Genomic DNA, 25,853 nt, shown 5'->3' with positions numbered 1-25,853 from the left:
TAATTGAGAGTCTGACACCTGAGCTGGTGAGCTTCACCTGGGGCAGAGAGGATGAAATGTTACTTCATCCATTCACATCTTATGCCACGAACAGTGAGCTGCGTCTGTGTAAACCCCACTGGAGTGACGGAGACACAATCACCTGTTACGCCAGCTACTCAAGCACACACACACAGTACAGCAGAAACATTAAGCTTGACTTTAATCATGAAGGTGAGTGATTTTAAAATGCAAAAAAAGGAAATGGTTATTCATATAGAAGCACTAATTGGAACTCACTATATTCCAAACATGATGAAACACAAAAGGGCACTGTAGATGGATGAGTGTGATTTTCCTTGATCTTTAATTTTACAAAAGTAAACATTAAAAAACAATTTTTAAATAAACAAACTAACCATAAAAATGTCAATAAAAAATATACCTAACATATCAACCAATCCAGCAGGCCAAACTGAGATCCATCTTCCAGTTTGTGTGGTCCTTTTCAGCATCTTCATCATCAGCATTGTTTTCATCTGGATGTTGTTCTTCATATTGCAATGTAAGACGAACTGCATTTTGCACATTTGATATATACAAAATTTGACTGTTTAAAAATAAGTTCTAAATATTCATTGCAATTTTTTTGAATCTCTGGTCTCTTTTTAATTTGATCTGAATATGAGCTTAAAAGACCAAGCTGGTCAATCTGACGGATAAGAAATGCGTCTTTATTGTTGAAACATTTCGTAAGTTCTTTTAGCTTTGAACTAATGCTTGCAAAACACTCGTGTCTCATTCTGCAGATAAGGACCGTCAGCATAAGAGCATCGGAAGAACTTAAGTCATTCTCTTACTGTAATATACTGTCTTTTATTTTTCACTGTATGCTTTAATGCCTATGTTAAATACATAACGCACATGTGGTATGATGTATAATAAACCGCAAATAGGCCTACTTCTCTGTTGTCTGTGTAATTAATATCACTAAACAAAAAATATTTTGAAACTTTTGAAATAAAAGCCAAGCTGAACGTGTCATATGATTTGGTGCTGTACATACATAATGTCCATGAGGGTTGCCCTCCCTCATTTGCCCTTAAAAGGATAGTCCACTCAAAAATGAAAGTCATTTATCAGATTGTGGGTGGATGTGTGGACAGGAAGTTCATTACTCAGAATGTGTGTATTTGCTTGCCGAAGTGTCACACACTAAGCACAGCTCATAGAAGTGTTCAGTCGACATGTTTTTAAAATGGATTACAAACTGCCTTTTATTTTTTACTTTAACTTTTCTCCCAAATACAGGTAAGAGACTTCAGTTCTGTTTCATGTAATGTCTCACTTGTGACTTAGTATTAACTGACTAATAATAAAGATCCCAATGATGGACTTAATAAATGTGGTAGATTTTCTGTGAATTTTTTTTGTTTTTTACAGTAGATGTGATTTATTTGCTGTATGACTGAAGGCTACATTATGTTGTCAGCTACACTGAAATGTGTCTCGATCCACAGATGCGGAGAATGATTTCAGAGCAGTTGAAGGACAAATTGTCAGTCTGCCCTGCCACTCACTCTCTGATGACAGTGTACAAGTTTCTGTAGAGTGGACAAAACATAGTGCAAGCGGCACAACTATTTGTAAATGGTATATTAATAACATTACTGGATCTATCACTGGAGAATGCATTCCTCGTTTCAAATTCAACAACAAGTCTTTTACACTAAGTATAGAAAATGTTCAGCTCAGTGACTCTGGTAATTACAGCTGTAAAACAACAATATTAATTCCACCACCATCACAAGGCGATACCACAAATGTGACACTCCAAGTTGAAGGTAAGTGTCATTCATAAATATTTTTTTTAATTGTTTACTTCTTGTAGGCCATCTAGCCTGATGTCAGTAATAAACATCATAACATTTCTCTACTCTGCAGCTCGTCCACGTCTGCAGAAACTGGACAGCAGTAATGGCACCTGTATCCATCTGCTCTGCTCTATGGAGGATCTGACCACTGAGTTGGTGAACTTCACCTGGAGCCGAGAGGGTCATGGGTCACTTCATCCATTCACATCTAATGCCATGAAGAGCGAGCTGCGTCTGTGTAAACCTGACTGGAGTGACGGAGACACAATCACCTGTTACGCCAATTACTCAAGCACACAAACCCAAAGAAGTATACATCTCACTTCACAGAAAGAATCTGTCAAAGGTGGGTCATTTTAACTACGAAGTTGAAGGTGATTGTAACTTTAATAATTTTGTATTTATTTGAAATGTCTGATGTCTATTACTTTAACCAGGATAAACTAGAGTAAAGTGTACCAGTTCAGCAATGCTGTTCAATGGCCTTTAAACTTTCCAAGGAAATTAATTAAAATTATTTAATAATTATAAAAAAAAAAAACCTTAAATCAACTAAACTACGATCTATTTTTCCAGAATTCGAAAATAACTTTCCAGTTGTTTGCATGGCCATTTTCAGCTTCTTCATCATCTGCATTGTTTTCATCTGGATACTGTTCTGCACGTCCATACATAAGACCTCCAACTGATGTGCATGTGATTTGTTTAGAATCTCTAGTCCAGTTTCAATTTGATTTGAATGTGAACTAAATTTAGTGACTTGTGTCATCCTGCAGAGTCTGACCTGCTGTCCTGGACCATCAGCATGAGAGCTTTAGAAGAGTAAACACGTTTAAAAAATGATGCTTTGGAATATGCTTTCTTAGAAATGTTTTTTTGTTGTTGTTGTTGTTGTTGTTGTTTTGTTTGTTTCCCAGAACTTGAATGCAAGCAGATTTTCCTTGACTGTGCTGTTAAAATCAAAATATTTCTGTTTTATGTACGCAGTATTACTAAATAAGTATCTAATATACAAAGAATGTTCTTGTCCAACAAATGCATAAATCCAAGCTTTTTAATTAAAATGAAAGCTGAAGGTGTCATATGACTTTGTGATCTAAATATGGTGTCCTGCCTCATTTAAAGGGAGAATTCCCAAAAACGAAACTTATAATTTCCTCACCATGGCAGTGTTGCAAATCTGTAAGACTTACTTTCTTTGTAAAACATTAAAGAACATATTTTGAGAAATTTGAATTATCTATATAATAAAAGTCAACAATCACCAAAACAATCCTTCAAAATATGTTATGCTCCACAGAAGAGAGAGAGAGAGAGAGAGAGAGAGAGAGAGAGAGAGAGAGAGGGAAGATACATATTTAGAATGACATGAATATAAGTGATGACATAATTTTCATTTTTGTGTGATCTATCCTTTTAACAGGCCCATTAATCACCCTCAGGAGATCCTTTTTTTTTAAAGTTACCTTAATGAAAAAACCTTAATAATCACATTATATGATTACTGTAGATAATAACACTTTAGTGCTGCAAATCCATTACTATTTTGACAAAATATGTTGTTTTAATTGTCGTTTTACAGAACAGAAGAGTTTTTGCATCGAGTGTTTGGGAGCATCATTTTTTTTAAATGATATATTAATTTTTCAGACTACAGAAGAGTTTGTTTATTGAGATTTTTATCATATATCCATTTAAATCTCAGCATCTTTTGCTTTACTCAGTCGTATCCTTCAGTACAGCAGCATGAACACAGAACTCTGTCTCAAAGGTCACAGAGAACCTGAAAATAAGGTACATTTTAACCTTTCAGTTCTGCAAAGCAAAGGTTTGAAATCCATCACTATAAGACACACAACAGACCACAGAATACACTGACAGTATTAGCTGAGGTTTTCAAAAGTATATAACTGAATGTAGTGGTAATTATCACAGTGATAACAAAGTTTTATCTTAGATTATGACATTTATAAACGTTATCAAAATGTGAAATCTGTTTTGGTTTTCTCTATACGACAAAAACACATGGTGATCACTGGCTGTCAAGTTGAGTTCACTTTGCTTGGTTCATTACAACCCTGGTTCCCTTGCATACTAAACTAAAATTTCACTACTAGACTATTCCTGGTGCCCACTCAAAACATCAAGACCATGACGCATCTGTCTGTTCTAGTAGGAGGATTGTGAAATTCTGTGGTCTCCCTTTCAAGAAAGCTTTTAGGTGGAAAGCAGAACCTCTGAAAAACAGTCTCCGTGTTCTTATATCCCTCCATGTTTCAAAATAAAATGCATTTTTAAAAATGTTACCCTTACTCTTTATTTCCATTTCTTCTATGCCATCAAATATACAGCAACAAAGAAAATGAGTTGTAAAGATTTCATTCAAGATAAAAGATTCTGCTCACAGAAATAGATCAGGTCTATAAACACAGTCATTCAGAATGGAGGCGAGCAATGATGGTGAAGGTAAGGTTCATTTTAAACGAGCACAGTTTGTATCAAAGTGAATCTTTGTTTGACCAATGGAAGTAGGAGTGTTTTTTTTTTATTTTGACTTTTGATCTAGATTGTGGGTGTGCACATGGCCAGGAAGTTCATCACTCAGAGTGTATGTTCGTGTGCAGAAGTGTCACACACTCTGAGCACATCGACATGTTTTTAAAGTGGATTACAAACTGTCTTTTATTTTTAACTTTTGTTTATCTCATGCATACAGGTAGGTTCTGTTTTAAAGCAAAGCCTTATTTCTCAGCTGTGACTTATACTACATAATATTTTGACTAATAACAAGGATCCCAGTGATAAGTTTAAAAATACATCTTATATGTGGTACATTTTTTGGTGATCTCTTTCAGTATTAGATTACTGTATTATTGAAGGCAACATTCTGTTTTCAGCTACACTGAAATGTGTCTCAATCCACAGATGCAGAGAATGATTTCAGAACTGTTGAAGGACAAACTGTCAGTCTGCCCTGCCACTCACCCCCTAATGACAGCGTACAAGTTTCTGTAGAGTGGACAAAACATAGTGCAAACAGCACACCTATTTGTAAACTGACTATTAATAACATTACTGGATCTATCACTGGAGAATGCATTCCTCGTTTCAAATTCAACAAAAAGTATTTTACACTAAGTATAGAAAATGTTCAGCTCAGTGACGCTGATAATTACAGTTGTAAAACAACAAGAATAATTCTACCACCATCATTAGACTATACCACAAATGTGACACTCCAAGTTGCAGGTAAGTGTCATACATAAATTATTATTTTTTTTAATTGTTTACTTCTTGTAGGCCATCTAGCCTAGATGTCAGTAATAAACATCATAACATTTCTCTCCACTGCAGCTCGTCCACATCTGCAGAAACTGGACAGCAGTAATGGCACCTGTATCAATCTGCTCTGCTCTATGGAGGATCTGACCACTGAGTTGGTGAACTTCACCTGGAGCCAAGAGGGTCATGGGTCACTTCATCCATTCACATCTTATCCCATGAAGAGCGAGCTGCGTCTGTGTAAACCTGACTGGAGTGACGGAGACACAATCACCTGTTACGCCAATTACTCAAGCACACAAACCCAAAGAAGTATACATCTCACTTCACAGAAAGAATCTGTCAAAGGTGGGTCATTTTAACTAACTACTACTTGAACCAGGACAAACTAGAGCATAATATTTCATTTAATAAACCACTTTTAGTAACAATTCAGCAAATTTACACTAACCTAAATTGCTTACAGTGTGCAAAACTGCTAGTAGAAAAAAATCACAAACATAAATGTTTAAATGTTAGAAATATAGAACAGTTTGTTTAAATAACGGCCTTCGAATTTAACCAGACTAAAATACATACAGTATGTGACCCCTGACCACAAAACCAGTCATAAGGGTCAATTTTTTTTGCGAAATTGAGATTTATACATCAGAATAAACAAGCTTTCCATTGATGTATGGTTTGTTAGGATAGGAAAATTCAATAACTAATCAAAACTTATGTTTTGATATATTCACGGTAGGAAATTTACAAAATATCTTCATGGAACATGATCTTTACTTAATATCCTAATAATTTTTGGCATAAAAGAAAAATCGATCATTTTGACCCATACAATGCTGGTTGTTGCTACAAATATACCCGTGCTACTTATGACCAGTTTTGCGGTCCAGAGTCACATATGTGATGTGAAGGATATATCTGTGTACGCCTGTGTACCTCCAAATACTTATTAACAACTTATTTAAATGTTTCCGATGTTCTTAAGCAGTTCTGTCTAGCAATCTGTCAAGGTTATTACTAAAAACGAAAAAAAAATAAAAAATACAAAGCAAACATTCATTTTAGTACAACTTAGAAACAGCATTCTGAGTTCCAGTAAGGAAGTCACTGTGATAGTCTCTAGCAGACTGCTTGGTCCAATCAGTTTAGACTGTTGCTGTTTTCCTTTTCTCTGTCGAACTTTCATCGGTCTGATTTTCATGATCTGATCGTACCCTGTTTATGACTATTACAGATGTCCTGCTGCTGATCATCTCAGTCAGTTCTGCTGCAGGCCTCATCCTCTGCATCATCCTTACCGTTGTTATTTGCAAATGTGAGTATGATTATGTTTGATTATTTAACAGTAATTACAACTCAGATTAAATTACATTAAATAACTGTGACTGGAAACTGCAAATGAAGAATTTTTTTTTCTGTCATATGTTTCATAATAATGCAAGTTTAGAAATAGTTTGACAGTTAAAAAAAAGAAGGCAAGAATTTGACGGAAATAACTGTCGCCCTACCTTTGTTCAAACACCTCTCTGTCTCAATAAATCTATTTCTGCTTTCTGTTACTGTGACGTCAAAGTCTTACACACAGCATTTTTATATTTTCAGGAAAATATCTCAAGTTAAAAACATTGCATGTCTGTTTGTAGCGTATGGTGAACAAAAACAGCTAAAAGATGGTAGGACAGTTTGCTAGTCCTAGCCGATTTAGTGTTCCTCGTCTCCCAGCCCAACAAAACCCCTCTAAAACCACTCATCAGGACAGATGAAAACCAGCTTGAAGAGACTGGGAGACCTGTTTAATCCAGTAAAGAACAACAAGCTGGCTGGATTTATATCTTATTTTCAACAGGGAATATGGCTAACACCAAGTTATCACAGTTTAACAAAACAGAAAACAATACCTTTAGTAGCCAGTTACATAGGGAACGTAAACAGGCACAGTAAATTTGTCTACTGATGTATTTTTGGTCCTCACAGATCCCTCAAAACTTTACATAAAGGCAATATACGTAGGCCTACCAGTTGATATTGAAAAAAATATTTTTATAGACCTCCACTAGATGGTGACAAAAGCAAATGTCTATTTGTTCCCAACTGAAACCGGCCTCAGCTGGTTGAGCTGGTCTTCAGGGCTGGTCATATCTGGTTTGCAGGCTCGTTTTAGAGGGGCTTTGACGACGACTTTAGTTTGTCAGGCTGTTGACCAACCAGATTAAACCAGCTTGACCAGGCTGGGAGACCAGCTTAAACCAGATGAGACCAGCCAACCAGCAAGTTACTACAGTAACAATAACAGTATCATAAAAAAAAGATATTTCTGCACTGTTTAAAATGAGATAGAACAGGTATTTTTATATAAATTTACAGCTGAGGAATTATTTCAGTAAAAAAAAAAAAAAAAAACCTAACTAAAAAAAAAAAAAAAAAAAAAAAAAAGGAACTGTTGTGCTTCTGTTTTGTATTCTTTGTATTTGTATTTTTTTTTTCTGTCTAACTTGCTGACTGTTTAATTTTGTAGGCAGAAAGCGAGACGAAAGTGGATCTATAGTGTTCAGCAATAAAGTCTATGAGAACTTCAGTTTCGCCATGGCCCGTCAGAACACACAGTCCAATGATAAACCACAGACAGAAGAGTGTATTTATGAGAACTAACTGCTGCTGCTTATATAACCTTTGCTTTAAAGCCAGATCGGCCCACTTGTTATGAAGGCAGTATGATGTAGGCAAAAGTGTGTTAGTAAGTGGTTTCGCTAAGATATTTTATGGTGCACTGTGAATGTGAAGCAAATGCTTGCTGTATTGTTTACAATGCCTTCACTGACTTCAAAAACTGTAAGCAGGCACTTTAAACAATCAGTAACTGTTTTCATTGTTTTTAAGCACTGTAGGTGCGCTAAACTATCATGTCTTCTAAATTAAATTGAATTAAATTATGATAATGAGCAAGGATCTCATATCTGTTTTTTTTTCATACAATGCAAAGGCATTATTAAAATTTCTATTTGCACTTTTTGTTGTATGAATTTTGTTTTTGGTATGGGAATTATTGTACTGTAATATTTCATTACTTGTAAATAAATAACACATTGTAAGTATTTTGTGTCAAAGCCTCTCTGCTGTCAAATCAAACTTATTATTTATTAAAAAAATATATATTTCACACTTATTCACATCTCTGTTCTCTGGTCAACTTTGTTGTAATGAAAAATGCAAAAATCACTATATCACTTATAATGTCCATAGTTGGGGCAAAGTTATCTTGTATTGTGAGTACATGCCTATGGTTTATTTAGTGAAAGTGTACAGTATATATTTACAAACTTTGTTCCTTTTAGTACAGGGTGCCTCACAGATCTGAAACAAAAATTTTCTAATTTGGTCTAAATGGGAATTTAGATTGTGTTCGTATATATTTTATTCAATGTTTGTATGTACAGTATGTATGAGTCAGTTAATTATTAGAATGTTACTATTAATTTCCTCTTTGTACAATGTATAATAAATACAAAAAGGAATTTGATGGGATTCAGATATGTTACTATCGACTGTTCATAAACAATGCTTTACTTAAAGAGGAAATCCGCACCTTAACCCATTTCATACCATGAGTCACTTAAGCAAAACACATGAGGCGGATGCAACTCACAACGCTTTTCGTGGACAGAGAGATGGTGAGTGTATGTTTCATATAAAGATATTTGAAAACAATTATAGATAAATATAAATATGATGCAACTTGAAAGCATCTTTTGCTTTAGTTGTTATATTAAAACAGTAGTTATTCATATCACTCTATTTTAAAAAGCACCCTCATGTTGCTATGTGACTTTTTAATTTTTTTCTCTTTTTTCTTTCTTTTTTCCTCAGTGTTTTTCTTTGATCTGTTGTTGGTGGATACTTCTGACTTCATATTTCAGTAAAAAAAAAAAAAATTTTAAAAAGATAAATTATGAAATAATATGACATTAATATCTTCTAACTAAATGTACAATTTATAGCTTGGCATGAGAAATTCAAGTTGTTGCTGTTTTTGTTTTCCAGCGTTTGGCAATACGGCAGTGAATCATGCTCTAACTTTATTTGTTAATCATGGAGAGTCTGCCAAAATAAGATGCAACTACCGCCGAACAGATGACACAGAAATCATGACAGTGGCTTTAAAAGCGTTAAATCATACATGCATGTGTTCATACATACATTTGAATTCATGGAAAAAACAAAGCTGCAAAGATCACATCAGATTCATATGGAATCCAGAGGCTGAGGAAATATCATTTGAGCTATTAAATCTCCATATTAAGGATACCGACAAATACACCTGTATTGTGAGGAGGAATGCAAAACCACCTGAAGTGGATCTGGGAGTAGAAAGAGTTCAAATTATTGGTAAATCATTTCTTTATAATCAGTGTTACGTTCCCTTTTCTTTGGTCTAGGGGGTTTAAAGGGGGAGTAACAAATGATGTGACAAAAATAAATAAATGTGAGAAAACTCCCTTTCCATCTATCCCAGCTCTAAATCCTTCTCACCTTTCATATCCAAAAGGCTACACAACACCCTTTGATTAACACCTTGTAACAAAAGGAAACTGAAAAAGTATGCTTTCCAAGTTTTTCTTTATTAAAGGTTTAACCAAATATATTTATAAGGCAAACGAAGATCAACAAATAAACAAACAAGTTTAAATGATAACCAGATCGTCAGGAGAGGGCCAGGCCAAAATAACAAACAAAACAAGGGCTTCCTAAAGTTTAAACCCAGATAAATTACCTAACAAAAGAAAAGAAAAGCAAAGACAGTTGTCTTACCTCTCTCTCTGACTAGCAAGAAATAAAGAGGAGAAAAGTTTGGGGATGGATAATCCAAATAATTTGGCGCCCGTCTCCCTACACGGTTTAAAAATTTAAACTCAAACAGTCTAAATTGGTCGTTGTACTCAGACAACAGGTTTCACAACAGAATATAAGTTCTCTTTTCAACAGCAGTTCACACAACAATGTCTGGGATAGCTGGAGAGGGAATTTCCTCAATCACAGTCTCTTTGCTGCTTTATACAGGCTGCCAACAGAAAAGCCACGCTCCTCCTAATTAGCCTCAGCTGCGGACGATTTGGAGTGCTGCATGAAAGAAAGGGAGATAATAAAAAAAAAAAGAAGAAAGAAAACATTCACCAGCATAGTACAAACACAAGACTATGTCACAGGACGTAACATCAGAAAAAATGTAATATTATATAATAACTTTGCATGAATCCTTTCACTATTTGCAGTGTATCCCGTCTTGTCTCTGTCCTGTGTGAAGAGGCCTGATGGGTCTCCCATGATTCTGTGCTCTGTGGATTTTTACCATGATTCTCTTGAACAGTTGTGGATCAGAGACGGAGATGTCCTCAAAAGCTCATACTCAAAAAAATCATTCAATGGATACTTCAGTCAGCAATCATACCTTATAATACCACCACAAACCTTCAATGATACAATCTACTCCTGCTGGGTAAATCATTCATCCCTAAACAAACCACTGGTGGCCAGTTTATCAAGCTTGGTCTGCTATAAGAAAGGGGGTAAGTTTTTTCTTGTTTAAATGTGTTACGTACTGTATGACATAATGACATATCAGTAAGAAATTGGCTATAATGTGGTTTATAATATATAATTCTGTCTTGTAGATTTAACGGAGGCTCTGGCAAGGGCATTTGTTATCTCTGCGGTTTTGACAGTCTTTTTGATCATTTTTGTAGTCCTGTAGGCAAATGTAACGTTAAGTCTCAGGTATGAACTTTGTGTCTATATTAACTCTGTGTCTATATTTTTCTATTTAAAATGTCATTCTGATTGTGTAACTGAATACTGGAATGCTTATTACCAGAAATTGTATTGGTAAACCTTAATGACCTTGTCTACGAACAAAGAATTGACAGTTGTCTATGAACGTGATTGTATTCAAATGTACAGATGTTACAGAGCTCCAGACTGTGCCTAAAATGGTCACATTTGCCACCAAAAAATATTAATTTGCTAGTGAAATTTTTGCTGACATCGCCACTTCCGGCTATATAAACTTACATGTTGTGACTTTAAATTTGCGTGTAATTCTTTTTTTTCCTGCTGGTTTTGCCTGTTGCTATGTTGACGTTATAAAGTGACGATAAAAAACATTGGCTCCAGTTGGCAGCTTGAGATAATCGCAATAAGCTTTGTGCTGTGTTACCTTTAAATAAACAAAGTATCAGCTTTAAAATTCTGCCAAATCACGAATTTGCGATGAATGGACACCAAAGGTTATATTATAAGATACAGTACAAATTACCTACAGTACAAATTCCTGAAATGTTTCATGTAATCGCTTATTCAGTTGTCCAAACTGCCAAAAACATGTAAAGCTTAGCTTGTAAACAATATTTACCTCAGAATAACCATTCGACTTCCTTAATAAGCTCATCAGTCAGCTAGAAAAAAATAGCCATAAAGAGGGATATTTTGAAAAATGCTCTATATTGCATATTGATATTTTTACTTAACCTGTTATCTAAATAAAAAAAATGCAAGGAGCTAAAGATTAAATTCAACATCTCCTATAAAATCGCTTGTTCCTAATAAAAAACAGAATAGATGTTTGCAAGACATATGGCAACATTTATAGGATGGATTGAGGAGGAGCCCAAACTACACTCATTGATGCTGACATAGGCCTTATTGATACTGTGTAATAAACCTAGTATCCACAACTAGTTACACAGATTCTCTGTAATAAACAATTCTTTGTTACTTTATACAGTTCTAAAGTTGAAAAATGTTTAGTTCTCGCTTAAAGTTCCCAGGACATTTACAAGATAGATTAAAACAAGTACTGATGCTGTAAATGGAAGGGAGACATAAACACATGACAGTATGTTTATTGAAATGTTATAGTGTTAAAAAATAAATAAATAAATAAAGCTAAAATATTCTGTGGCACTTAAAAAAATTATTTGGGGCCAATTTTGTTTTTTATATAAACCAATGGCTCTTTAAGGTAATTTTTTTTTTTTTTTTGTGCCTGCTGTTATTTCATTTAAGTAGGCTAATAGGGGGTTAATTCATCACTTTGTGTATCTGCTCTTCCAGGAAGAGCACTTCACTAGTCCGTGGGTGTGTCTCAATCAGCACCCTTTAGCTTGTCAGTCAGTAGGCCTATATTGAGCTCACATATCAAGGCACTGGTATGGACCCTGGCTTATATTTGGACATGACTACAGTCAACATGCAACATTGTATGTCACCGCTGGTATTAATCAGCAACAGGCACAACCTACTTGTTTTAAAAATGTTACATATCCTTACAACATTTCAGCCGAATATGAATTATAAATGTAACTAGATATGTTCACCACCTGTCTTGTGATGTGTGCATTGGCCTATGTGTCAAATCATCTATCACATGTCATAATTTCCAGTATAGAGCATAGTGAGCATCGATACTCCCTGGGCTTACCGTGCATTGGTGCACTGGAAGGATTTTACGACTGAAAACAAACTAAAGTGGCCGACTGCTCGATCAGTGCCCTGACAAATGAATTAGGGAGCTGAATGAGATGCACCCAATGTTTGCTGTAGGAGTTAGTGTCACATCTGAGCCAGTCCTTCATGATCACCTTCAGTCTGAGACACTGTATTCAATTTGTGCATCATCCAGTCCCATGCAGCCAAGAAACACTGACTGAAGACATTAACAATAATAGTTTTTTAAATCAATGTGTATCTTAATCATTCAGTACCCTGGCACAATTTTACAAGTGGCCATTTTCTGCAGAACGCGTTTTTGCATTCCAATATGCTCCTTTTCTGTTGCATTTCTATGTAAACATGCATAAGACTTCTCGCTTGAGACTTCCGCAGGGTCGCATGTATGACAAAGTGTTGATATGAGTTGATATGCTGCATTGATAGCTTATATATAGCCCCTATGTAAATGATCATGAGGAAATAGCTTTCAAAGGGCTTCCTATAACAGCCTTATGAAGTGCAGCAAAAAGGTATGCAACCCAGGCAGTAGAGGTCATAAGTATTCAAACCTTTATTTATTTTACATGTACTGTCTTTGTATGTTTACCAGTGACCTACATAAAGCTTTGATGCATCACCTGCTTTAACGTATTTTTACAACCTCCCACACGGTGTGGTTAAAATAACCGGACTTCAACGTTTTAAGTGCAGTTGCCCAATCAGAGCATGAAGATGTTGATCTATAAGAGAGGTTTTGGTGGAGGCAGCAAATGAGGTCTACAGGACATTGGGTATATCTATTTGTTGCAGAGCATTACTACACTGTACATCTGTTATACTGGTACAATCCAATCAAAAAATCGTAACTCCTGCCTGATGAAAATCGTATGTGACCCTGGACCACAAAATCAGTCATAAGGGTCAATTTTTTGAAATTGAGATTTATACATCATGTGAAAGCTGAATAAATATGCTTTCCATTGATGCATGGTTTGTTAGGATAGGACAATATTTGGGTGCGATACTTAAAAAACTGGAATCTGAGGGTGCAAAATGATCAAAATTTTGAGAAAATTGCATACTACAATTCAAAAATTAAGTTTTGATATATTTACGATAGAAAATGTATAGAATATATTAATGGAACATGATCTTTAATTAATATCCTATTGATTTTTGGCATAAAAGAAAAATCGATAATTTTGACCCATGCAATGTATTTTTGGCTATTGCTACAAATATACCCAATGCGAATTATAATTGGTTTTGTGGCCCAGGGTCATATATGTGTGTTAACTTTGGTAAATAAAGCAATTACCTTAAAAAGTCTTACTTCATTAATGTATTTTAGAATAATGCAATTTAAGAAAGTTCAGCAGTTAAAAAAAAGTTTCCCTTCAAACACCTCTCTGTCTAAATACATCAGTATCCTTCCTTATGTCCATTTCTGCTTTCTTTCACCATGATGTCAAAATCGTAAAGAAGACATTTTATATTTTCAGAACAACATCTAAAAACAAAACTGTATAAGAACAGCTAACAGGAAATGTTCTCTGATATCTAGCTAATGCTCTGGCAAGGTTCTTTCAAAGCTGTGAACAAACAGTTTTTCCAGTAACTTTTAATAGTATTTTCATTTAAAGTTATCTGCTCTTTAATAACTTTCTGAAAACTTGAGTTCAAAAACACTATTTACACATTGTTTGTGTAACATTTTAAAATATTTAACAATAAATAAACAAACAATAAAATCTTGAATGTTTCAGTTGGACATTCGTCAAACAATTCACAACGGACACATCTGTTGCTGTCCTAATCCAAGTGTGTTTGTTCCCGGCGCCTTAAATCTTCTATTAAATATTCATCACTCTCATCCTCCACAGTTGTTTTGTTGAACTAATGACACCATGTTGCTTTTCTTCCTTAACAAGTGCAGATTCTGATTCTGAAGTAGAACTGGACTGTTGCCCAGTGGTCCAAAGTCCTCTTTTCAGATGAGTTTTGTATTTCATTTGGAAACCAAGGTCCTAGAGTCTGGAGGAAGGGTGGAGAAGCTCATAGCCCAAGTTGCTTGAAGTCCAGTGTTAAGTTTCCACAGTCTGTGATGATTTGGGGTGCAATGTCATCTGATGGTGTTAGTCCATTGTGTTTTTTGAAAAAGTGTTGTCTGCACCAGACCTGAACCCCATAGAGAATCTATGTGGTATTGTCAAAGAGGAAAATGAGAAACAAGAGACCAAAAAATGCAGATGAGCTGAAGGCCACTGTCAAAGAAACCTGGGCTTCCATACCACCTCAGCAGTGCCACAAACTGATCACCTCCATGCCACGCCGAATTGAGGCAGTAATTAAAGCAAAAGGAGCCCCTACCAAGTATTGAGTACATGTACAGTAAATGAACATACTTTCCAAAAGGCCAACAATTCACTAAAAAATTAATAATTATTTAATTTGTTGAGTGGGTTTTTGTTAAACTAAATTGTTGACAAAAATCGTCACAATTAAAAAAACCAAACAAAAAAATAACAAATAAAATAACCAAAGAAATAAAAAACTTCAGTCTGTGTGCATTGAATTTATTTATTACACGAGTTTCACAATTTGAGTTGAATTACTGAAATAAATGAACTTATCCACGACATTCTAATTTATTGAGATGCACCTGTAAGCTAATATTAAACAGGTTTGTTTGATTATGTAGGCAGAAAGAGAACAGACTAAGTGTTCAGTAATAATGTCTACACTAAACCACAGACAGAAATTTGTCTTTATAAGAACGAAGTACTCTGGCTTACATAACCTTTGCCAGACAGGCCCTACAGTTGCTGCAAAGGCATCATGTAGGTGAAAGTGTACTAAAGTAGGTTTTGTTGATGCTCAATGTGTGATTATTGTAAAGCAAATTGCTTGTATTGTTTATAATTGAGAATCCACAATTAGGCACTTCCAATTAGTATTTTTGGGGTAACTGTGCTTTCATTGTGTTTAAGCATTGTGTAGGAGCATTTGGACTAATTATAAAATTGTGTTTTATTTACAAATTAAATGTATTTTCTTCTACATAAATAAAATGTCAAACCAAAATGTCACACTACAATATCTCTGTGCCCTGTTGAACTGTCAAACCTACTGCCACTATCTCACACTATCTCTAGCCACTGGTAACCGTTTTCCTATGCATACGCTAGTTGTTTACAGGTTACACATGGTGCGTCATAAGCCTGCAACTACATTTCCAAGTCATGCCCGCCTAGTGTTTGTGGTTAACAAGTATATATAGAGAAGTAATGCAAATATTTTCTAACACATCCAGCTAACATGCAACTGTATTATCAAAAATTTAAATAAATAAATGAAAATAATTTATACTTTTTTAAACAGTCATGGTTGTAAGATTTTGTTTGGTTCTTATTTGTTTTGTTTTAACTTTTGTCTAGTATAGAATCAGTCCATCATTGTTAGAATGTTTTAAGTCATTTCCTTTTTTTTAAAATATTGATGGGATCCAGATGATGTATTACTGTCAGTTGTTTATGACTTATGGTTTACTTAAAGAGGAAATCATCGCCTCAACCTAGTTTCACAGCATAATACATTTCAGCAAAACAGTGAGGCAGAAGCCACACACAGTTCTTTCCCTGGAAAGAGAGATGGTGAGTGTGTGATTCTTCTGAAGATAACTGAAAGCTGTTTTATATATAATGTAAATATAATGTTAAAAGTTGAAAACGTTTAATCTTTCTTTTGCTTTGTCATTATGTCAGAAAAACCGCAGCTATTACTGTATGCCAAAAAGTGCATTAAATTAACTAATTAACTAAAAACTTCTTGAATTTTACTGTGTTAAATTAACCAATACAAAATATGCAACACTGAATCTTATTACTTAATACATAAGATCTTGATTTAAATGGTATATTTCAAATGAGACTTTTTTTCTCAGTGTTTATCTCTGATCTGTTGCTGGTGGATGCTGTTGTCTTCAGTTTTTGGTAATAAAAATGTCTTCTATCTTTTGTTGACATCAATGCTAATACGCTTCAAACCAAATTTGCATCTCTAGGCATTAACGCTAATACACTTCAATCTTAACTTTTTGAACAATATGAAGACATGAAGTTTCCTCTAACATAAAAATGTCACAATATAACATCAAGCACTTGTAAAATATTTCATAAATACATTTTGTGCCTTACACAGGAAGCACCTGTACTAAGAGATCCCAAATGTGCAATTCGCAGCTTGCCATGAGAAATTCAAGTTGTTGCTGTCTTTGTTTTCCAGCGTTTGGCAATGCGGCAGTGAATCACACTACAACTTTATTTGTTAATCATGGAGAGTCTGCCAAAATAAGATGCAACTACAACCGAACAGATGACACAGAAATCATGACAGTGGATTTAAAAGCATTAAATCAGACACGCATGTGTTCATACATACATTTGAATTCATGGAAAAAACAAAGTTGCAAAGATCACATCAGATTCATATGGAATCCAGAGGCTGAGGAAATATCATTTGAGCTATTAAATCTCCATATTAAGGATACTGGCAAATACACCTGTATTGTAAGGAGGACTGCAAAACCACCTGAAGTGGATCTGGGAGTAGAAAGAGTTCATATTATTGGTAAATCATTTCTTTATAATAAGAAAAAATTTAATATGTAATATTATTATAATAATAACTTTGTATGAATCCTTTCACTATTTGCAGTGTATCCCGTCTTGTCTCTGTCCTGTGTGAAGAGGCCTGATGGGTCTCCCATGATTCTGTGCTCTGTGGAATTTTACCATGATTCTCTTGAACAGTTTTGGATCAGAGACGGAGACATCCTCAACAGCTCATACTCAAACAAATCATTCAATGGATACTTCAGTCAGCAATCATACCTTATAATACCACCACAAACCTTTAATGATACAATCTACTCCTGCTGGGTAAACCACTCATCATTAAACAAACAGCTCGTGGCCAATTTATCAAGCTCTGTCTGTTACGAAAGTGGGGGTAAGTTTAGAGCTGTTACGTATTTTTTATTTTAATGTGTCATATATATTGTATTTATGAAGCCTTTGCAATTATTCTGTCTCTTAGGTGTAACTGTGACAGTAGTGTTTGTCATGTTGACAGTGGTGCTGACTGTCTTGTTGATCACTCCAGTCATATGTATACATTACAGTAAGTCTCAGTGTTTATGCTAATGGTTTGTTTATTCTGATTTAAATGTTGTTCTGAAACGGAAACTATTCACATCCATTTTTGCATAAAAAATGACTGTTAAAAGTGTGTGTCTTGATTTCATTAGAAATCAATCGATATGTACATTTTAATGTAAGTAATTTCCCTTAGCAGTCAGAGTGAGTCACAAATCTCACATGCTAAGTAGCAGTTCTTGGTTTTACTGGTTAACCTTTATAACCTCAGTTCTGTCATCACAATTCTCCTTCTAGCCTGCACCATTTAGAGAGTCAGAACTTTTGTGTATTTTGAACCTGATTGTGGCCACATATGTACTGATTATACAGACTGTTATAGGGTGTTAATTTCTGCACATATGTGATCAGCCTTCATCATTGTGTGCATAAATCTGCTCTTAACTTTTTCCAGAAAGAGCCTGTCAGCAGTCTGTGTCTCCTGTAGGAGATAGTTTCACACCTGAGCCTGTCATCCATGATCACCTGCAGTCTGAGATACTGTACTCAACACTGGGTAACCATCATCCAGTCCCGTGCAGCACTGCCATTGTCCGAACATTTGTACAATAAACACTATATGAGCACAATGTCAGATTTGTGTGTATCTTCTTCACAACACTGATACAACAACATTTAGTTATAAGGCCATTTACATAAAATGCTTAAACTTGTCTTTAAAAATAACTTATCTAATTTGTTTTCTTTTTAAAGTCAGTTACAAAAAGGTTGATTGGCTGAATTTGAATCAAAAAAGTAACATGATTACTTCTTGGCTAACTGCTTTTGGTCAAACGAATTAAGACATGGCTACTATATAGGCAAAAGCAGTATGTGGCAAAAGATGCATATCTGAATATTCAGTACTTATGAAAGCGTAGGCAAAAGTACCTGGATGTTTATAATAGGCACAGACTACCATTTACAACTGTAACCATATACAAAGTCGGAAAGTGTATGATGCCTAGTGTTTTAAAATCTGTTCAGATTACAAAGTTGTTTAGAGTTTTCCAACCTGGATAGCTTCAACACACAGAACTGAAGCCTAAAAATAGCATTCCACATTTTTTATAAATAAACATGAGGAAGTCACTTTCAAAGAGCTTCTTCTGACAGCCTTAAGATGCAACTGAAACGTGTGCAACTGCAGGCAGTAATTCGATCTGTGCACATCATCGGTGCACTGACTTTGTGGTCATGGCATAATTCATTCTTTTTATTTCTTATCGGCTTTTTCACACGTGACCTAAATGACAGCTTCCCTGCATCACACGTGCTCACATCCTCCCACACTGTGTGGTTAAAATAACTAGACCTCGCCGGTTCTTCAATGCACGAAGATGCTCTACAAAAGAGGTTAAAGGCAAATGAGGTATAGAGGACATTTGTTTTAACCATTTGATGTCCCTTGCACTTTTAGATTGTCACAGCTGCAGGCCATGATGTTACTTCTCTATTGTAGTTTGGATAATGAGTAACGCCTCGTTTATATTTGTCCAATGAATGGAAGAATGAAAGAAAAGATCATTTGTGATTGGCTCTGGATGAACAGATAACATTGTACATTGTTTGTCACGTAACTGCATGAGAACACATAGTGCTCTTGATTGTCATGGCTTAAGCTTTAAGTAGTTTTTTGTTCAGTCTACAAAATAGGTGCTATCTCTGTACTACATCATATTGCTTGAGCTTGTATCTGACTTGACCAAAATTACGCAGCTACCTCAAACCAACATGACTTTTTCATTTGCACCATCTTGAGTTAGAACAGCAGGTCTCAACAAAATACAAAAGAGGATGCAGTTTCTGAAATGGTGAGAATTTTTCATCTTACATAAGATCAATGTTAATATATTTCTGCAAAAATATTATTTGTTGAATTTGGTAAATAGCTTGAATTAGCTTTTGTTTACTGACATAATCATATATAATACCTGTTTTATGATGCATATACAGTAATACATGTAAAATTTAGTATTGCATTATATCACACCACAGAAAGCTTATATTTTGAAACGCTTGATTCTGATTGTTCAGTCTATTGTTAAATATATTTAGTAAATTTAAGTGTATAATCGAGAGTTCGGCTTTGCAAACAGTTTCATACTTGTTATAGTTTCATGTTTTTCATATCCTCTGAATTCTTGTGTTTAAAATAAAGGAATTTCTGTTAAAATCAACATTTTATGTACTTTTAACTAAACACCCATGCAGTAAGTGAAACTTTATTTTATTTCCAGAATCAAGGTCCATTAACAAGAAACACATAATACAAATCAAAACAATGCACATCAAAAAAGACAGTTATACCAATACATCCTCATAGAGGACTATTATCGCACTTCATTAAGACTAGGATTTGACAACAACATTATAATATTATTATGTGAATCGTCCAAAAGTGAGATACAGAAATATACAGCTGTTAACTATCACAAAACAAACCGCAACAAAGTGTCCATAATACAAAATGTATCACTATCTTTTCCACTGATATATCTTGCTGTTCTCTTCTCAATAGATATTATCAAAGTATAACATTTTGACCACATGTGCGTGGATGCTGCTCTCTTTGTTTCCTGGTAATTATTATGTAATTCTGTTCAAATGTTAAGCACAGATTATTATCATTTGTTGGAAAATCACTGAATTAAATCTTCATTCTATAATGCAACAATTACAATAATGTGGCTTCAAATGTAACTGAATATTTATCGGCTGTCCTGTCTTTTTCAGTGTTCATACCTGGACATGCATTATTTAACAGCACCTCAGTTCAGACGGTTCATCGAGGAACGTCAGTCAATATCAGCTGTAACTACAAACCATCGACTGACATTAATGGTCTCACAGTGGAACTGCAAACTGATAATAAACTGTGCTCAGTAACAAAATTGAACAATTCATGGATAAATCAGCCATGTAGAAATCACTGTAGATTCATTTGGATTCCAGAAACTGTGCAAATGTCTTTTGAGATATCAAATCTGCAGATAAATGATACTGGCATGTACAAATGTGTTGTGACAAGAACTATACCACCTCCTTCTGTGCTTTTGAGAGAAGAAAGAACATTTGTTCAAGTGTTTGGTAAGAATTCACTATGACAAGTGATTTGAGTGCATATATGGTATAACAGTGTATTATTTACAGTATTTGCTCTTGATAAATGAGCATTTTACCATAACTGTCTTGTGTTTCATATAGCTCCCCCCGTTGTGTCTGTGTCACATGTAAGAGCACTGGGTGGATTTCACACGATCCTGTGCAGCTCTGAGGGGTTTTACCCTTCTGCTCTAGAGCAGCTGTGGATGAGAAATGGAGAATTTCAGAACGCCTCTCTCACATACAGCATTGACAAAACCAACCCAGATGGATCATTCACCCTCCATTCATACCTGAAAATATCTGACTGTGTAAACTACTCATGCTGGGTAAACCACTCATCCCTGAGCCAACCAACAATACTCCACATGTCTCCTGATTGTTACGGGAACAGAGGTATTGCATATTTTTTATTTAAAGTACATAATAACATTTAATACCATTGTGTGCCTCATCGAATAGTTCTGTTAAACAATCAGTTTTGTGACGTAACTCTGCTCAATAACTTTTTTCTCTAGATAAAAATGTATGGATAGCTCTGGCGACCTCTTTGCTGCTGATTCTCACCATACTGATTATCACGGCTTTGTGTGTGCATTCCAGTGAGTTTAACATTTGGTCTCCAACACACAGTCTTTTTTTCCTTATCAATTTAAATCTAAGTAACCAATGGTAGAATAATGTTGTTAGTGAAATCAAAAAACAAATGCTATAATAATCATAAATATTCTGATCAAGTCATTATTCTCATGTTCATCCAGGAAGAGCACATCACAGGTCTCCTGTAAGAGTGAATGTCACACCTGAGCCTGATCTCCAGTCTCACCTGCAGTATGACATATATTCATTGTTGGGTGACCATCATCCAGTTCATTGCATCCCTGTCGGAGTTCACTCATCTCCACAGCGAACACCAAATGTTTTACACTGATAGATTTTACATTGATAGATATCTAGATCCATTTCTATCTTGAATGTCATATATAATTTCTATATGATTATTCAACCTTCAATTAACATCTTGTTGACTGTATATATGTTGACAGAGTATACGACACATACAAAATATAAGACCTGTGTTCTTTGCCAGCTTCAGCATGTAAAAAACAATAAAAATGGCTTGCAGATTGTAGTCTTCTTTCCTATGTTGGCTTATTACCTATTTAAAAAATGAATTCTTTATTTATGTCACATGTAGAGTCCCATGACCTACATCAAGCATGTAGACACAGTGTGGTTAAAATAACCTGACCATTTCACCACTTTCTCAGTTCTGCTGTATGCCACCATCAGAGCATGAAGATGTTCTAAAAAAAAAGGAAGTCTTGTTGGAGACAAATACAAGCAAATAAGGTCTACTGGACATTTGGTTTCCCTATTTGAATTCCTATGCACTTTTTAGAGATTGCCACACAGCTTCAAGTCATAATGTTTCTTTTTCAGCTTGGAATAAAACTAAAACCTACTTGCTTTAAGAGCAATGCAACACTGTTATACTAGACTTGTCTAATCAATGAAGGCCTGAAAGAAGAGAGCTGTTGTGACTGGTTCCTCACTGGATGGATACTGATCAACAAAACAAAACTGTTATTAAGTAGTCCTATTTTATTAAGTACCCTGAGAGTGAGAGATTAAAAACAAAAGAACAAAAAAACTTTCATTTGTTCCTCTTTAACCTGCAAACCGGGTACTGTTTCAGTCTGCCTTAGTTGGATTGGTTGAGCTTGTTGATTTGACCAAAATTAGCTACACCACCACCGCAGACCAACATAACTTTTTTACTGCACCATCATGAGAACATTTAGACTCTGCGTTGGCTAACACAAAAGAGGACGCAATTTCTAAAACCTGATAAGGTGAGAATATGCGGATTTCATTACACATAAACAAGATCAGTATTATATATGGAAAAAAATATTATAATAATTTGGAAGTTGTATTATAATGTGTTGTGTTGCTGGTGAATTTGGTAAATAACTTTGGGAGCCATAGTCACAGTCATCTATGTCGAATCTGTCTTGCAAGATATTATCAAAGTTGAAAAACTGCTGATTTCACGGCTCTCTGGTGTGTTTGATTCTGAATCGTTAATCATAATATATATTCTATGGTCAAATGTTTTGAATAATAGATGCTTTTTACAAACTGTGATAACGCATATCCTATACGAAATAATTAATATCGTATGTTTTAAATAATGTACATTGACGACACTGGCTACACTTTCTGTTTGCCTATGCTGAAGTTAAATTACAAAAACGTTAATGCTGCTACGATGAGGTTTCTAATATCTAGAGCTGCTGAACTGATCTTTTTCTCTTCTGTTTTTGTTCATATAAAATTATCAGCCATATAAAAATGGAATAGTGGATCAGTAATGTATCACAATATTTCTCTTTTTGTTTTCTACAGATGTCATCAATGTGTAACTCTATGACCACATGTGTGTGGATGCTTCTTTCTTTCTTTTTTGGTAATGATTCTATTTAATCTGTAAAATAAAATAAATTTCAAATATTGAACACTAAGTTAAAATGGAATTTTATTTCATAAAATTTCTTATTTATACAGAATTGTTTATTTCATAAATAATATTTAAAATGTAATCTAGTGAACTGGTTGGTAACAACTGAATACTAATTTTAACACATGGTATGATGCAACAACTCAGTTCAGTAAAGTTAATTATTATTATTATTTCTGTCCTGTCTTTTTCAGTGTTCATACCTGGACATGCATTACTTAACAGCACCTCAGTTCAGACGGTTCATCGAGGAACATCAGTCAATATCAGCTGTAACTACAAACCATCAACTGACATTGATCGTCTCACAGTGGAACTGCAAACTGATAATAAACTGTGCTCAGTAACAAAATTGAACAATTCATGGATAAATCAGCCATGTAGAAATCACTGTAGATTCATTTGGATTCCAGAAACTGTGCAAATGTCTTTTGAGGTATCAGATCTGCAAATAAATGATACTGGCATGTACAAATGTGTTGTGACAAGAACTATACCACCTCCTTCTGTGCTTTTGAGAGAAGAAAGAACATTTGTTCAAGTGTTTGGTAAGAATTCACTATGACAAGTGATTTGAGTGCATATATGGTATAACAGCGTATCATTTACAGTATTTGCTCTTGATAAATGAGCATTTTACCATAACTGTCTTGTGTTTCATATAGCTCACCCCATTTTGTCTGTGTCACATGTAAGAGCACTGGGTGGATTTCACACGATCCTGTGCAGCTCTGAGGGGTTTTACCCTTCTGCTCTAGAGCAGCTGTGGATGAGAAATGGAGAATTTCAGAACGCCTCGCTCACATACAGCATTAACAAAACCAACCCAGATGGATCATTCACCCTCCATTCATACCTGAATATATCTGACTGTGTAAACTACTCATGCTGGGTAAACCACTCATCCCTGAGCCAACCAACAATACTCCACATGTCTCCTGATTGTTACGGGAGCAGGGGTATTACGTATTTTTTTTATTTAAAGTACATAATAACATTAAATACCATAGTGTGTCTCATCGAATAGTTCTGTTAAACAATCAGTTTTGTGACGTAACTCTGCTAAATAACTTTCTTCTCTAGATAAAAATGTATGGATAGCTCTGGCGACCTCTGCGCTGCTGATTCTCACCATACTGATTATCACGGCTGTGTGTGAGCATTCCAGTGAGTTTAACATTTGATCTCCAACACACAGTGTCTTTTTTTCTTATCAATTTAAATCTAAGTAACCAATGGCAGAATAATGTTGTTAGTGAAATCTAAAACAAATGCTATAATAATCATAAATATTCTGATCAAGTCATTATTCTCATGTTCATCCAGGAAGAGCACATCACAGGTCTCCTGTAAGAGTGAATGTCACACCTGAGCCTGATCTCCAGTCTCACCTGCAGTATGACATATATTCATTGTTGGGTGACCATCATCCAGTTCATTGCATCCCTGTCGGAGTTCACTCATCTCCACAGCGAACACCAAATGTTTTACACTGATAGATTTTTATTTTTTTATTTTTTTTATTTAACCTTTATTTTTCCAGGAAGGTCCTATTGAGATTAAAAGAAATCTCTTCTTCCAGGGAGTCCTGGCCAAGATGGCCGTATTAAAATTTCACATAATTACAAAACAAAAAAAACTAATTCTAAACAGACAAGGTAAATACAATAACATTAATCATATGTCAAAAAATTAATTAAAACAGTCACACACTTCATTCATTTAACATCGCAATATATTTTTAAACACATTCAAAGAAGGAATTCTTTCTTGAGCATTAATTTTAAATTCATTCCACAGCCAAGGAGCAAAGTAGGAGAAGGCTGATTTTCCATGTTCTGAGTGTATCTTAGGTACTTCTAATTTAATGCCAATCGATGATCTAGTGCTATAGTTCTTTTTATACAGGCATAAAAGCCTAGTAATGTAATTTGGCAGCATACCCAACAATGCCTTTACTGTAAATTTTACATTGATAGATATCCAGATTCATTTCTATCTTTTATGTAATATATAATTTCTATATGATTATTTAACTTTCCATTAACATCTTGTTGACTGTATATATGTTGACAGAGTATACGACACATACAAAATATAAGACCTGTGTTCTTTGCCAGCTTCAGCATGTAAAAAACAATAAAAATGGCTTGCAGATTGTAGTTTTCTTTCCTGTGTTGGCTTATTACCTATTTAAAAAATGAATTCTTTATTTATGTCACATGTAGAGTCCCATGACCTACATCAAGCATGTAGACACAGTGTGGTTAAAATAACCTGACCATTTCATCACTTTCTCAGTTCTGCTGTATGCCACTGTCAGAGCATGAAGATGTTTCTTAAAAAAAAAAGAAGTCTTGTTGGAGACAAATACAAGCAAATAAGGTCTATTGGACATTTGGTTTCCCT

The 25,853-nt window shown here is 34.8% G+C and overlaps 4 protein-coding genes and 1 long non-coding RNA gene across 9 annotated transcripts; all 5 read left to right on the top strand.

The window, feature by feature from the left end:
* Nucleotides 1-1,117: 1,117 nt before the first annotated feature.
* On the top strand, nt 1,118-8,230 carry LOC109082514. Of its 4 annotated transcripts, none has more exons than XM_042732657.1 (9): nt 1,118-1,290; nt 1,500-1,823; nt 1,924-2,199; nt 2,630-4,319; nt 4,420-4,569; nt 4,779-5,102; nt 5,208-5,483; nt 6,373-6,453; nt 7,654-8,230. In XM_042732657.1, the coding sequence occupies exons 4-9, from the start codon at nt 4,295-4,297 to the stop codon at nt 7,785-7,787; spliced, it is 990 nt and encodes a 329-aa protein (XP_042588591.1). In that variant the 5' UTR covers nt 1,118-1,290; nt 1,500-1,823; nt 1,924-2,199; nt 2,630-4,294; the 3' UTR covers nt 7,788-8,230. The 4 variants fall into 4 exon arrangements, with proteins under 4 accessions (XP_042588591.1, XP_042588590.1, XP_042588593.1 ...); XM_042732656.1 differs by having other exon boundaries at nt 2,430-4,319; XM_042732659.1 differs by lacking the exons at nt 1,924-2,199; nt 2,630-4,319; nt 4,420-4,569; nt 4,779-5,102 and having other exon boundaries at nt 1,125-1,290.
* Nucleotides 8,231-9,001: 771 nt separating this feature from the next.
* LOC122138717 lies at nt 9,002-11,504 on the top strand. The gene is made up of 4 exons (XR_006155753.1): nt 9,002-9,051; nt 9,177-9,521; nt 10,406-10,699; nt 10,805-11,504. It is a non-coding gene; the product is annotated as an uncharacterized LOC122138717 (long non-coding RNA).
* A 4,632-nt stretch (nt 11,505-16,136) lies between these two features.
* Nucleotides 16,137-18,405, top strand: LOC109082522. Its single transcript, XM_042732654.1, has 6 exons — nt 16,137-16,273; nt 16,564-16,612; nt 16,905-17,249; nt 17,337-17,630; nt 17,718-17,801; nt 18,231-18,405. Exons 1-6 carry the CDS (start codon nt 16,271-16,273, stop codon nt 18,386-18,388), a joined length of 933 nt encoding a protein of 310 aa, XP_042588588.1. The 5' UTR covers nt 16,137-16,270; the 3' UTR covers nt 18,389-18,405.
* Nucleotides 18,406-20,489: 2,084 nt separating this feature from the next.
* On the top strand, nt 20,490-22,052 carry LOC109082519 (BOLA class I histocompatibility antigen, alpha chain BL3-6-like). Its single transcript, XM_042732655.1, has 4 exons — nt 20,490-20,905; nt 21,023-21,316; nt 21,439-21,522; nt 21,682-22,052. Exons 1-4 carry the CDS (start codon nt 20,782-20,784, stop codon nt 21,849-21,851), a joined length of 672 nt encoding a protein of 223 aa, XP_042588589.1. The 5' UTR covers nt 20,490-20,781; the 3' UTR covers nt 21,852-22,052.
* A 582-nt stretch (nt 22,053-22,634) lies between these two features.
* Nucleotides 22,635-25,606, top strand: LOC109082836. Of its 2 annotated transcripts, XM_042732653.1 has the most exons (7): nt 22,635-22,776; nt 23,333-23,393; nt 23,639-23,992; nt 24,110-24,403; nt 24,528-24,611; nt 24,771-24,930; nt 25,411-25,606. In XM_042732653.1, the coding sequence occupies exons 2-7, from the start codon at nt 23,333-23,335 to the stop codon at nt 25,418-25,420; spliced, it is 963 nt and encodes a 320-aa protein (XP_042588587.1). In that variant the 5' UTR covers nt 22,635-22,776; the 3' UTR covers nt 25,421-25,606. The 2 variants fall into 2 exon arrangements, with proteins under 2 accessions (XP_042588587.1, XP_042588586.1); XM_042732652.1 differs by having other exon boundaries at nt 24,771-25,606.
* Nucleotides 25,607-25,853: the final 247 nt, after the last annotated feature.

This window comes from Cyprinus carpio, chromosome B10 (genome assembly GCF_018340385.1).
Source record: "Cyprinus carpio isolate SPL01 chromosome B10, ASM1834038v1, whole genome shotgun sequence".
NCBI lineage: Eukaryota > Metazoa > Chordata > Actinopteri > Cypriniformes > Cyprinidae > Cyprinus > Cyprinus carpio.
This window is presented reverse-complemented; position numbering and strand designations above follow the sequence as displayed.